Source organism: Phyllobates terribilis, unplaced genomic scaffold (assembly GCF_046119375.1).
Source record: "Phyllobates terribilis strain yellow unplaced genomic scaffold, ASM4611937v1 Scaffold_8__6_contigs__length_399053987, whole genome shotgun sequence".
Lineage (NCBI taxonomy): Eukaryota > Metazoa > Chordata > Amphibia > Anura > Dendrobatidae > Phyllobates > Phyllobates terribilis.
This window is the reverse complement of record NW_027362768.1, coordinates 6,494,079-6,509,125: the sequence shown is the minus strand read 5'-3', so window position 1 is coordinate 6,509,125 and position 15,047 is coordinate 6,494,079. Positions and strand designations below refer to the sequence as shown.

Genomic DNA, 15,047 nt, shown 5'->3' with positions numbered 1-15,047 from the left:
GACTAGACATCGCTACTGCAGGTACAGATGGACTAGACATCGCTAATGCAGGTACAGATGGACTAGACATCGCTACTGCAGGTACAGATGGACTAGGCATCACTACTGCAGGTACAGATGGACTAGACATCACTACTGCAGGTACAGATGGACGAGACATCGCTACTGCAGGTACAGATGGACTAGACATCACTGCTGCAGGTACAGATGGACTAGACATCGCTACTGAAGGTACACATGGACCAGACATCACAACAGCAGGTACACATGGACCAGACATCACAACAGCAGGTACACATGGACCAGACATCACAACAGCAGGTACAGATGGATTAGACATCACTACTGCTGGTACAGATGGACTAGACATCGCTACTGCAGGTACAGATGGACTAGACATCGCTACTGCAGGTACAGATGGACTAGACATTGCTACAGCAGGTACAGATGGACCAGACATCACTACAGCAGGTACACATGGACCAGACATCACTACAGCAGACGTCTGACAGCAGATGGACTAGACATCGCTACTGCAGGTACAGATGGACTAGACATCGCTACTGCAGGTACAGATGGACTAGACATCGCTACTGCAGGTACAGATGGACTAGACATCGCTACTGCAGGTACAGATGGACTAGACATCGCTACTGCAGGTACAGATGGACTAGACATCGCTACTGCAGGTACAGGTGGACTAGACATCGTTACAGCAGGTACAGATGGACCAGACATCGCTACAGTAGGTACAGATGGACTAGACATTGCTACTGCAGGTACAGATGGACTAGACATCGCTACTGCAGGTACAGATGAACTAGACATCGCTACTGCAGGTACAGATGGACTAGACATCGCTACTGCAGGTACAGATGGACTAGACATCGCTACTGCATGTACAGATGGACTAGACATCGCTACTTCAGGTACAGATGGACTAGACATCACTACTGCAGGTACAGATGGACTAGACATCGCTACTGCAGGTACAGATGGACTAGACATCGCTACTGCAGGTACAGATGGACTAGACATCGCTACTGCAGGTACAGATGGACTAGACATCGCTACTGCAGGTACAGATGAACTAGACATCGCTACTGCAGGTACAGATGGGCTAGACATCGCTACTGCAAGTACAGATGGGCTAGACATCGCTACTGCAGGTACAGATGGACTAGACATCGCTACTGCAGGTACATATGGACTAGAAATCGCTACTGCAGGTACAGATGGACTAGACATCGCTACTGCAGGTACAGATGGACTAGACATCGCTACTGCAGGTACAGATGGACTAGACATCGCTACTGCAGGTACAGATGGACTAGACATCGCTACTGCAGGTACAGATGGACTAGACATCGCTACTGCAGGTACAGATGGACTAGACATCGCTACTGCAGGTACAGATGGACTAGACATCGCTACTGCAGGTACATATGGACTAGAAATCGCTACTGCAGGTACAGATGGACTAGACATCGCTACTGCAGGTACAGATGGACTAGACATCGCTACTGCAGGTACAGATGGACTAGACATCGCTACTGCAGGTACAGATGGACTAGACATCGCTACTGCAGGTACAGATGGACTAGACATCGCTACTGCAGGTACAGATGGACTAGACATCGCTACTGCAGGTACATATGGACTAGACATCGCTACTGCAGGTACAGATGGACTAGACATCGCTACTGCAGGTACAGGTGGACTAGACATCGCTACTGCAGGTACAGATGGACTAGACATCACTACTGCAGGTACACATGGACTAGACATCACTGCTGCAGGTACACATGGACTAGACATGACTACTGCAGGTACACATGGACTAGACATCACTGCTGCAGGTACAGATGGACTAGACATCACTACTGCAGGTACAGATGGACTAGACATCGCTACTGCAGGTACAGATGGACTAGACATCACTACTGCAGGTACAGATGGACTAGACATCGCTACTGCAGGTACATATGGACTAGACATCGCTACTGCAGGTACAGATGGACTAGACATCGCTACTGCAGGTACAGATGGACTAGACATCACTACCGCAGGTACAGATGGACTAGACATCGCTACTGCAGGTACATATGGACTAGACATCGCTACTGCAGGTACAGATGGACTAGACATCGCTACTGCAGGTACAGATGGACTAGACATCACTACTGCAGGTACAGATGAACTAGACATCACTACTGCAGGTACACATGGACTAGACATCACTGCTGCAGGTACACATGGACTAGACATGACTACTGCAGGTACACATGGACTAGACATCACTGCTGCAGGTACACATGGACTAGACATCACTACTGCAGGTACACATGGACTAGACATCACTACAGCAGGTACACATAGACTAGACATCACTACTGCAGGTACAGATGGACCAGACAGGAGAAATTAAACATGGAAGTTTAGTTCTAATTCAAGGTGGCGCCATCTTCCTTTAACAGAGAGAAGACATGCAGCTGTTGGTAAAACGTTCCCTATTCATGTACCAGAACTGGGGATTAGAAAACACATTACGGGGGTGTAGCCTGCAAGACAAGGTGGCAGCAGCTTAACTGCATAGCTCCAGCCAGCCAGGATTAAAACTAGCACAAAGCAGCACACAGCATCGTCCTACAGCCTTTTACCAAACATCCGGTGGCGGCAGAACACCCAGGGCCCATGATGACTAGGGGAAGGTCCCAAAAAAGAGGATCTCCGGCGAGATTGGAGGCTTTCTTCCTGAGGGGACAAACAACAAGAACAGTGAGTAAGATGGCACCTGCTTCCCCTGCAACTTCTTTACACTCCTCCTGAAGCTCAGGGGGAGGGGAAGCAGAGAATGTGAAACACAGCAGCAGGGATAATGAGCCCACAGCACCAATGACAAGGGCAGATATGCAAGAATTTCTGGCTGCATTTCGCTCCTCCATGAGGGAAGATATGCAGGCAATGTTGCAGGAGATAAAAGGGGAGATTACTTCCATTGGGGATCGCACTTCCCACATTGAAAACAAGATGGAAGAATATGCCACAATGGTCTATGCCTTCGTAGATGAAAATGAGGCAATCAGGGAAGAGATGTCTCGGGTCACTGATAAAGTTTATGACTTAGAAGACAGATCCAGACGTAACAATGTGAGGCTTAGGGGAATCCCTGAAGAAGTGCCAGATAAGGATCTCTGAGTTCATGCGACGCTTCTTGGTGGCTGTATTACCTGAGGTTGCCCCTAATGAATTACTGGTGGACAGGATTCATAGAACACCGAACCCAGACACGTAGACCCTACCCTGCCTAGAGATACCTTGGCACGTATTCATTTCTTCACTACAAAGGACATGTTCCTATACCAACTAAGGAAAACCCCCAGGCTGCCTGAGGAATTTCAAAATCTGCAGGTCTTCGCAGACCTTTCTGCGGCTACCCTGGCAAAGAGAAGAGAATTTGCCCATGTGTGCAGGGCATTGAGAGAGGCCGGCATACGGTATAGATGGGGATTCAACCCAGTAAAACTACTAATACTCCGTGACAGTGGCGTGGTAGTGTGTTTTACCCCTAAACAAGCGGAAGAGAAATTGGCATCCTGGAAGATTGCCTATGCTCCTAGACAACCTGCTTAAGGCAAGAAAATTGCGCAGGAATGGGTATCGACCTGAAAGAGAGGCGAGGACGCTATCCTGGCTGAGATGGAGCTGTTAGAGGATTGCTGACCTTTTTTTTCCCTTTGTTCTTTTCTGAACTCTGAGCGCCTTTTGGCTTATTGACTGACGGTCCTCTGTTGTTCGGCGGAAGCCGTCTGGTTGGTGATCCTCTGGACAGTGAGAAATCTTGCTGAGTGACAGTGAGATTTGAAAATCTCACGGGACCCCGTGGTCAGATTTATGTCTGAAGAATTTACTTTTTTGACTGAAGTTTTCTCTATGTTTTTTTCTGCAGACTTTTTTCCGCTGTGCTTTTTCTTTCTTTTTACTGTTTTTTATCTGTTTTTTTTTCCAATTTAACTTGAGGTATATTTCCTCTATTGACGTAACTGCTGATCGTTCTAAGGACATATGTGCTTTTTTCAGTGAATGGCTCATGAGGGGTGGGGTGGGGGTGGGGGGAGAGAAAAATTGGATTTTTGTATGCGGCTCATAACAATTTCCTCCTTTATGTGTAATTATGAGTATACAATTTCTCTCGTTGAATGTGAAAGGGTTAAATTCACCTGCCAAGCGCTCTATGTTGTGGAGAGAGGTGAGGAAATCGAAGGCAGACATTGTGTGTCTGCAAGAGACGCATTTATTGGCAGCTGATAATCATAGATTGCATCAGGCACAATTCCCCCATATATTCTTTGCAAATGCCCATACTAAGACAGCAGGAATCTGTATTATGATAAAAAAATTCGGTGGCCTTCCAGAACATTCAGATGTGTGCAGACCCCATGGGTAGATACTTGGTGTTGGTGTGTACATTGAATGGGACCCTTCATACGATTTCAGCACAATACGCCCCAAATTCTGCCCAGCTCCCATTTGTGCGAAAAGTCCTCTCTACCATTTCAACACTTAAACAAGGGGAGGTTATTGTATGCCGGGATTTTAACATGCCAATGGATGGTACTTTAGACTGCTCATCTAGATCGGGTCGCCCTCGGAGAGAATTGGGCAAGTTGGTCCATGAATTTGGTCTGCACGATTTTTGGAGATACTCTCACGCCAGTGAAAGGGATGATACTTTTCATTCTCTCCGACATGGGTCATATAGTAGGATTGACTTATTCCTAGTAGACAATAGAGCTCTCAATAGATGTATATCTGCAGAGGTTGGAATGATTACGTGCTCTGACCACGCACCGATCTACCTACGTGTACATCTTGCGCACCAATTCAACCCAACACCACACTGGCGAATAAACACCTCTCAATTATTGAATGACTCTATGATGACAAAAGCAACAGCAGAATTGACATCTTATTTTGAATTAAACGACAATGGCACAGTTTCCGACAAGACTTTATGGACAGTGCACAAAGCGGTGATACGGGTAGTCTTCTTACAACAAGCGTCACAATTGAAAAGAAAGAGGGAGCAACACAGGACTGACCTCCTGACTGAGTTGAAAAAGCTAGAAATATTAAATAAAACCTCCCCCTCCCCGGCTACCACTGAGGCCATATATCAGCTCAGATTTAAACTGCGCTCTGATCTGCTGGCAGTATATGAATATAACCTCCGCAAGTTCCAACTTAGTCACTACGCCATGGGAGATAGGCCGGGAACCGTTTTGGCCAGGCGGGTCAAGAAAAGGGCGGCTAAATCCAGAATAGATCATCTACGGGACTCGAAAGGGTTGATAGCCAGAAGTCCAAAGGACATAGCTGCAGTCTTTGCTGCATACTATAACTCTTTATATAACTTAAAAGATGATGTTGATACCCCACAGCCACAACAGTCAGATATTGATCAATATTTGAGTGATTTGAAGCTCCCGAAGGTTTCCCGGGAACAGTTACAATTATTGAATGCCCCCTTCACAGAAGTAGAACTGAAAGATGTTATTGATTCATCCAAATGTCATAAGACCCCTGGCCCAGACGGCATAGCTAACGAGTACTATCGTGGTTTCCAAAAAATTCTTACCCCATACCTTATCAGTTTATAAAATACCTGGAGAGACTCGGGAAAGGTAGCAGTACCTAATTTTGAGGCTACGATCGTCACATTGCCTAAGCCTGGAAAGACCCCTGATTCTCCAGGTAATTTTAGACCAATAGCACTTTTGAATAGTGATGTAAAGATCTTTACCAAGCTTTTGGCTGTTAGACTAAATCGTGTCGTTCCTTCCCTGATATCCTCGGATCAAGTTGGTTTTGTAGCTGGTAGGGAAGCTAAAGATGGTACGAGGAGGATGTTGGATCTGATTAAAGTGGCAGAGTTGAGCGGCCTCCCCAGTGCACTCCTGTTGCTAGATGCTGAGAAAGCATTTGATAGGGTGCACTGGGGATACCTTAAAAGTGTTTTGCTTAAATTTGGACTAAAAGGACCTATTCTGTCTGCGATTAACGCATTGTACTCCACTCCTTCCGCTAAGGTTTTGACGTCTGGTTTCCTCTCTGAATCCTTCCCCATAACAAACAAGACACGGCAGGGCTGCCCCTTATCTCCAGTCATATTTGCTTTATGTATGGAGCCCTTGGCTGAAAAGATTAGAAATAACTCAAGATCGGTCTATATGCAGACGATGTGGTTATCCCGTGCACTGATCTGGACAGGTCCTTCTCTGCCATTATCTCCAATCTCAAAACGTTTACGAACATCTCGTATTATAAACTGAATGCAGCTAAGACGGTTGTCCTGCCGATTCTTGTTCCGTTGTCACTTAGGCAAAGACTGGAAGGGGCATACCCTTTTCAGTGGGCGCAGGAAGGAATGAAGTATTTTGGTATCACCTTAACCCTTTCAAAACAATTGGTGGAAGTAAATTTTACTAGACTGATAAATACGGTGCGGGAGGAGCTGGCGGTATTACAAAACGTTGTTGCATCGTGGATAGCCAGGATAAATATTTTTAAAATGAAGGTCCTTCCAAAAATGTTATACTATTTTAGGCGTATCCCAATTAAAATCCCTTCTAAAATCATAAATACCCTTCAAAGATTGGCTAATAATTTCGTTTGGGACAATAGGAGACCGAGGGTGTCTAGTAGACTTCTGTATTACCCATATGACATGGGAGGGATGGGCATGCCCAAACTCATAGCCTACTATAGAGCGGCGGTCTTGACGGGAATCAGGGACTGGTGGAACATGGACAGTGGCCACAAATGGTTGCAAATAGAGTCCTTACTTGCCCGAAACCATTCTACCAGATTGATATTGGAGACAGAAGTAGTTAAGCGAAGCACTATGGTCGCCGAGCTACCAACATCGGAGGCTACTATGCATGGTTGGAGGAATTTGGCATCCAAACTGCTGTTACTCCCCAGAACTGAGATCTATTTACGAGCTCTAGAATATCATATTCCATATATTAACCTTCAACGTTGGGTGACAGCTGGAGTTCAATCACTAGCAGACCTGTTGGAGGACAATGTAATAATTCCTTTTGATAAACTAGTTATGAGATTCCCGGACCTATGGCCCTTGTTTTACCAGTATTTGCAAATAAGGCATTTACTCCACTCTACACAGACATCCCCCTTTTTTATTCGACCTAAGGATAAAAGAGCTATGGGTTACTTTCTTCACTCTAAGACCGGTTCTAAGGGGGTTTCTATACTTTATAGGGCTCTAAACGACCCAGATCTGGACGATAAATTGACGTATATGACTCGTTGGGAACGGGATCTAAGAATTTTGATGGACCCTCAGGACTGGCGGGATGGTTTGGATGAGGTCCAGCGAGTTTCGTCGTGTTTGAACCACCTAGTGGAGCTTAAAAAGACGCACATGAGATGGTACTACTACCCGGCACAGATGGTACACTTCGGGTCTGAATCATCATCTTTATGTTGGAGAGGATGCAATTGGGAAGGCTCGTTGGGCCACATGTGGTGGTTTTGTCCAAAACTTGAATCACTATGGGGGGGCATTGGATAGGTTGATATGGGATGTACTGGGGACTCACCTAGAGATAACACCTAGTATGGGAATACTTCATATAGGATTAATGGATGTCCCCTGGGAAATGAGAGGAATTTTGTCACATATTCTGATCGCAGTTAGATCAACTATCGCGGCTAAATGGAAAGGAGTGGGCATCCCTACGGTGGGGGAGATAGTGACCAGACTGAACACGAACTGTCAATATGAAAGGGCTCTGGCACACACACTCAAGGCAAAGAAGAAAACAGATAAAATATGGGAACCTTGGTTAAACAGCCCATTGTCTATACATTGGGAACATTGAGGAAGCTTGATATTTTGTGTGTCGTTCTGAGTTTGGGTGACGCACGGGACGATTCTGGGCCCCTCGCCCTACCTTGCACCTCCGATCTTGCAATAGTGTAAATATGAGCCATGCGACATTCACAGCACTTACGGATATAAATTATTTCACACAACCATCTAATATATGGGGAAATTAATGTAATTAATCCATTCTTTTTTCTTTTGCTTTCTTTTATGCACATGTATTTTCCTTTTATTTTATTTTTATACTGTTCATTTTGTAAGCCCAGAGGTTTGGGCACAGTTTTGGGCATCTGTTGGCCCTATAGATTGTATGTTCTGATTTTTGTGCAAAATTCAATAAACACATTGTTTAAAAAAAAAAAAAAAGAAAACACATTACATCCAAAGAAGGAGGAACTGAGAGCAACAAAAATTTGACTATATGAGGACAGGTATCACTTTCTGTTTCTGAAGAAGCCACAAGATCGAGTACTGCCAATTCCATATATATTATATATACAATATATTATACAGTACATACGATGTGTGCATGTATGAATATTTATATACATGTATCCATCTATATCTATTTATGCATGTCTGTGCGCATATCTATCTATATATCAGTCTAGATAGATACCTACATAAAAGATAATACTCCTGGATGGTAATGCATGCAAGCACTGTGCCACAAATAGCTGTTATGTTACTTAGTGATACATTGTAAAATCCCTTTAATGCATAAATGGGAACATAAGGTACTGAATGACTGAGGCTGCGTGCACACGATGCGTTTTTCATGCGTTTCCGCTGCGGAATTTCCGCAGCGGAAACGCATCAAAAGCGCATGGTAATCCGCACCCCATGGTCCCCAATGGCATTCCGCAATGTCAATGCACATGCTGCGCATTTTTCGGTAGCATTTCTGCAGCTCTCATAAATGCGCAGCATGTTCATTAATTTTGCGGAAGCGCCGCCATTGACTTGCATTGAGACGCATAGAATCCGTGTCTGTACATTTGTACAAGCGGATTATATGCGGTTCAATGTGCGGATGGTACCCAGTTCTGGAGGAGAGAAGACTCTCATCCAGACCTGGGTACCATTGTACCTGTAAAAAAAAGAATAAAATAATAAATAAAGTTTATATTCACCTGTCCAGCGGCCCCTGCAGCGCTTCTCCCTCCAGGACCTGAGATGACGTCGCGGTCATGTGACCGCAGCCTGTCTCGCGAGATGTCGGCAAGCCAGGAAGGAACCAGGAAGGAGCACGACAGCACACACGGCGGGGGATCGGGGGTAAGTATAGCTTTATTTTTTTATTTTTACACGGTCACACTGTATAAATGCATGCCTTTTGCATGGATTTATACAGTGTGACCTAGTTGTCAAGCACTTTCCAAGTGATGCTATCGCCTGGAAAGTGCTTGTCAGTCTGCATGCGGAAACACATGCATTAACACATGTGGATACGCATGTGAATCTGCATGTATTCTGCAGGAAAAACGCATGCACAATCTGCATGCGTTTTTTCTGCCAGGGAGATGCAGAAATGCTGCAGAAATTTTCTGCTTCATTTCTGCATCGTGGACATATAGCCTAAATCAAATAATTTCAATTATTAAACTTGATTTTAAAATCAGATCCCTGATTTTTGGATCTTGTTTCAGGCAGGGAAGGTTAGAAGACAACAATATCCAGAGTTTCTGGATTATCTCATTATAGCTGCATACCCGCCTTGATGTGCTAAATTAGCAGATTTGTTAAGAACAGGGCTGTGGAGTCGGAGACGACACTGACTCCCTCATACATGGCTCATGTTTAAGTGATAAATTTACTGTAGCACAGATTCATCTCAGCTAAAAGTCTAGACCCTTAGATCAGGAATAGGACAGACATTTATAGGACATTTCATAACTTCCCCAAATTCTTATGAAAAAATATTCCCAACAAACTGCATTGAACTACTGTACCCAATTTATTATATATTTTAGGAGTTGGAGTCGGTCCATTTTATACTGACTCTGACTCCACAACCCTAGTTAAGAATAGCACTAATAGCATTTCTGTACCAGTGGGCAGTATAAAGATTGCTATATACACGCTACATCATGCTACAATCATCAGGCAATAATAATAGCCACATATTTTTTGCTGCACTCACCTGACAAAGATAAGCAAAGCGATAAGCATTGAGCAAATTGGGTCTGCAATCATCCAGCCATACCGCTGCATCAGGATAGTGGAGATGATCACACCGACACTCCCCAGCGCGTCCGCCACAATGTGTAAAAATACTCCTACAAGAGAAGAATGAAGACATTCAGAAATGGGCTCCTTCACAATGTATGTCTTAGAAATATCTATAATGTGAATACTCCATGAGTTGTCATCACTGTATCCAAGAGATCCATTTTCAGGGACCGTATTAATGAAGAATATCATGTAGGATGAACACGTCATGTCGGCATCTGAAAAACTCAGAGAGCTTCATAATACTCTGGTTCCATCTGTAGCTCTGTCCAGCATCAAAGGTCTACAGAAAGCCTTGTCCTCTCTCTCCATCTATAAGAAGACCTCCACAATAGAAGTTTACAAATCTGATTTCTTAACATATATTTATACAGTCATGTCCCCATTTGTCCGATATAAAACTCCAAATCAGAATGTTATATAGTTCTTCAAAACTGTATCCTCAATAGTCTATCAAAAGAAAAGGATGTTATTGTTAAATTCCTGGAGAACCAGTTAAAAGGGAAGCGATCATCAGAATATCACCTAGAGTTAAATAAGGTATTTGTGTTAAATGTATTTAATTTGTTTAATTTTTGGCAAATCACAATCTTGTAATTTCCACACTGGCCACTGGGGCTATTGTAGACTCTAACTTTGTGTTATTTCATGAAACAACACATACATAGCCACAGTGGTCGGAGTTCAATCCTGTCTTTTGTATTGAAGGGTCTAATGAGGGTGTGAAAAAGCCATAGGGCCCAATTCATCAAGCCTGGTGTTGTTCATGTCAGTCCTGATGAGCGGGCGTGCTGGAGTCAGACACTCCTGATTCAAGAAGATGCCAAAAGTTGTAAAATGTAAGCACAACTATGACTTGCGCCTAAATTTTGCAACCTTTCCAAAGATTTTACTACAGAATTCTGGTAGTCTGATAACTAAAAAAAAAAAAAAAAAAAAGGTAAGTACTACATTTTATGAGCATCTACATAACCATTTACAAAGAAAAGAAATAGAAAGCTGCTGGTGTTCACATGTCAGGGCTGCGAATCCATTCCCTTTAGCAAAATTCTAGTGAGAAGCCAAAGTAACTTCTACACTAGTGCTCTGCTGCCCTCTGCAGGTACACAAGTGATTTACAAGTGGTTCATTCCCAGCTCACATGGTGACTTTACTTATGCAGCAAAGATTGGCGCAAATTATCTAAAAGTAGCTTTTTTTTTTTACTGCCATTCACCCTACAGGAGGAAATTGGGGTTATTTGAGCTAAACATATGAAATGGTGCACAACTCTACATAAATTTGGTCTATTTTTTACGAGGGGGGTGGTGAAGAATTCCCTCCGAAGTTAGAACATGTTTTCCCTATCGAATAAATGTGGCTTAAAATAAATCTATTTGAAGACCAAATCCACTTTTCTTGAAACTTCAATTTGCAGTGAAAAGTCTGAAACATTAGTGAGAACTCTGCTGTGCATCAAGTCTGTAACCTATTGGCATAATTTAAGACAAAAGGTGATGTGACCTCATTAGTAAGTGTGGTGTGTTGTGCGCAGCCTACGCTAATGAACAGCTCAGCAGGTATAAAGCATTTGATACAGTGTCTTTAAAGATTTCATGGCAATGGAAAAGCTCTTTCATTTTGACTCCATTGGTTGACACCATATGCAATAGCTTGACCTTCCTAAAGGTCAAGTGATACTGCTCATGCCACAGCTGAAATCAATCAGCAGAGAGTGATCGGCTGCAGCACTCATTATTCCATCTGAGTGGACTCAAAGGAGTTTTCCCTTATGGATTTTGTTTCTGACAGTTTGTGCAGACACATGAATGTTAGTGATCTGCTGGAGGTCATTTTGCAGGGCTCTGGCAGTGCTCCTCCTGTTCCTCCTTGCACAAAGGAGGAGGTAGCGGTCCTGCTGCTGTGTTGTTGCCCTCCTATGGCCCCCTCCACGTCTCCTGGTATCTGCTCCATGCTCTGGACACTACGCTGACAGACACAGCTACCCTTCTTGCCACAGCTCGCACTGATGTGCCATCCTGGATGAACTGCACTACCTGAGCAACTTCTGTGGGTTGTACTGTAGACACCGCCTCATGCTACTGTACCTCTAGGGGTGAGAGCAATGACAATATGCTAAAGTGACCAAAACAACAGCCAAAAAGGATGAGAACAGAGAAATGGTCTGTGGTCACCACCTGCAGAACCACTCCTTTATAGGGGGTATCTTGCTAATTGCCGATCATTTCTATCAGTTGTCTGATCCATTTGCTCAACAGCAGGAGAAGTTGATTCACAATCAGTGTTGCTTCATAACTGGACAGGTAGATTTCTTGGAGTTACATTGTGTTTTAAGTGTTCTTTATATTTTTTTCAGCAGTGTATTTTGCACACACACATAAAAATACATACATATTTAAATACAAATACATCCCATACTGGTGACTGTGGTCACGTGTCGATATGTTAACCCTTCGAGGAAACTAAACAGTGACTGATGGTCCCCTTTGGAGCATCATACTGAAGCAGTGGGGATTTAACCTCTCTCTGACAGGGCCAACTTTCTTTTTAGAACTTTATTTGGAGGTATACCAAATCTGTATGTATTTGTTTGTGTATATGTAAGATTATATAAATATATAACTATATATAATGTTTTTAGGTTATTTTTTATATATATTTTTATAGTTCTCTTTCTATAGTCCCCCCAGATAGAATATTGAATATTATTGATAGATATCTATTATGAAGCATTTGTGTGTTCATACAAGAGCCATGACACTTTGCTGACTTCAGCTGTGACCTTTTCCCATTTACTTTTGCACTTTAAACTATTGATTCTTGGTTGTAACACTTATTGTTTTCAGTGCACTCATAGCAATATCCACACTATTTAATACTGACTATTCTATTGATTCATTCCTTCTATAAATCAATACTCCATATATTCTGTACTATGGAAAACTTTTATAGCTCACTCATAAATCAGTCTTTGTGTCTTTACTGTGGGATGTACATATCCCTTTAATTGCTATTTAATAACATTTATTTTTATTATTTATATTTCCTCCTCCCGAACATTTTCCTTATTGGTTTTGTTCTGTTTTTGAGCATCGGGATGCTCTACTCCACTAAGGGTCATGTTTATAGGCTTCTCCAGTTTTTAACATAAGGTAATTGTCAGGAATCTCTTCTAGGGCAATATGCCCACTCACCTTCTAAAATCTGTTTGCTGGATCCTCTATGCTCCTCCGGTGGTTCATCTACAAGGAGAACAGACATCACTTTCATATGTAATGCCGAATGTAAATTTAGATGAACGATGATTATAGCATCCAGTTACATAAAATGTATGATCAAGTCAACTGAGATTAACATTAAGTTTGAGATTTATGAAACGTCCGCTGATAGGAATGGTAATTTTCTATTATATAAGATGCTTTAAGATAAAAGATAGAAAACCCCTAAACAGAATCTTATAGAACCCAAAGATTTAAAGGGGTATTCCCATGTCCATGATCCTATCCCAATATGTAGTAGGTATAATAATAATAATAATAATAGCAATTACCTCCAATTAAAAATGTAGTATAGTTCTTCTGATATGTTATGTTGCTTACCCCATGTGCAGGGCATTGCAGAAGCTTAGGTATCCATGGTTACAGCCACTAACAACTAACTGTCACTATATGAATGGTAGTAACCATGGATACCTAAGCTACTGCAATGCCCCACACATGGGGTAAGCGACATAGTGAATCAGAAGAACTATGCTACATTTCTAATTGGAGGTATTTGCTAATATTATTATTATTATTATTATTATTATTATTATTAGTATTACTACATCTACTACATATTGTGGTATCATCTTAGAAATGAGAATACCCCTTTAAATATTGAATACAGTATATTAAAAAAAATGTCTAAAAGCACAATACAGCAAAATGTCCTGCTATTTAAAAGGGGTTGTATTAATTTGGCTCCTCAGCCTCCCGGCTTTTGAATTGCCGGGGGAACGCTGAACTCCTGATTGACTGGCAGACAGTTTGGGCCAGCGGCCGGCCTGAGCTGCACGATCTTTGATTGCAGGTCCAAGTCACCAGCACAAACGCGAGCAGTGACAGCTCACCACACCTGCATCAATAACACCCTGGGTGCACAGCAGCCCGAGCAGGCAAGGGAATATATCCAAACAGAAGAAGGTCGGCACTCTGTTTTCCTCAGTTCAACACTATTGGAAATCTGAGTGCAAAAATGACAGTAAAGTGATCAAACAATGTGACGCGTTTTGGAATACAATTCCTTAGTCATAGATAGTGAACCAAGGAGAATGGAGTGCCAACTTTCTTCTGTTTGCAAGTCACCAGAAGGTACAGTGCTTTGTGTACTCTGCATCTTTCTACCTTCAGCTTCTCTCCATACCAGTATCCATAGACTTCTATAGGAAGCAGCTGTAATTTGATCCCTCAGTGAAAACAGAACTAAAGACAGATTTAACCAGTGTGGGATGAAGTAGTAGTGACTGATAAGTGCGAAGAGGCATTTTTGTATAATAAAATTAAAGTTTATTACATTTGCTTGAATGGCTGATTTATGAAAAAAAACAACAACAACAAAAAGAAAACCTGTAGGTACTCATTAACTATTTTATTTCAAAAACTTACAATGCTTATTATGATGCAACTATATGATTCTTCATTAGTAGAGAGGTGGCTTCTTTATTCTAAATTTTTTAACAATCCCAATATACCATCACTTACTATGGTTGAAACCCTCCTTTCTCCCAGGAGAACATTACTTTATGCAAAACATAAAAGGCCAAACAATAAATAATGCAACGGTATCGTACCTGGACGAGAGGACCCAAAACCATGTCCATGTTTATTGCTATGATCCCCTCCGTGACTGTGGCCATGATCTC

The 15,047-nt window shown here is 42.5% G+C and overlaps 1 protein-coding gene across 1 annotated transcript in view; it reads right to left on the bottom strand.

The window, feature by feature from the left end:
* LOC141156635 (zinc transporter 7-like) overlaps window positions 1–13,405 on the bottom strand; it is a 30,043-nt gene extending 16,638 nt beyond the window's left edge. Inside the window, exons 1-2 of the mRNA XM_073642825.1 lie at window positions 13,339–13,405; window positions 10,056–10,191 (exon numbers count right to left, since the gene is read on the bottom strand). Coding sequence (XP_073498926.1) covers window positions 10,056–10,191; window positions 13,339–13,405 — 203 coding nt within the window. The remainder of the gene's footprint in view (window positions 1–10,055; window positions 10,192–13,338) is intronic.
* Window positions 13,406–15,047: the final 1,642 nt, after the last annotated feature.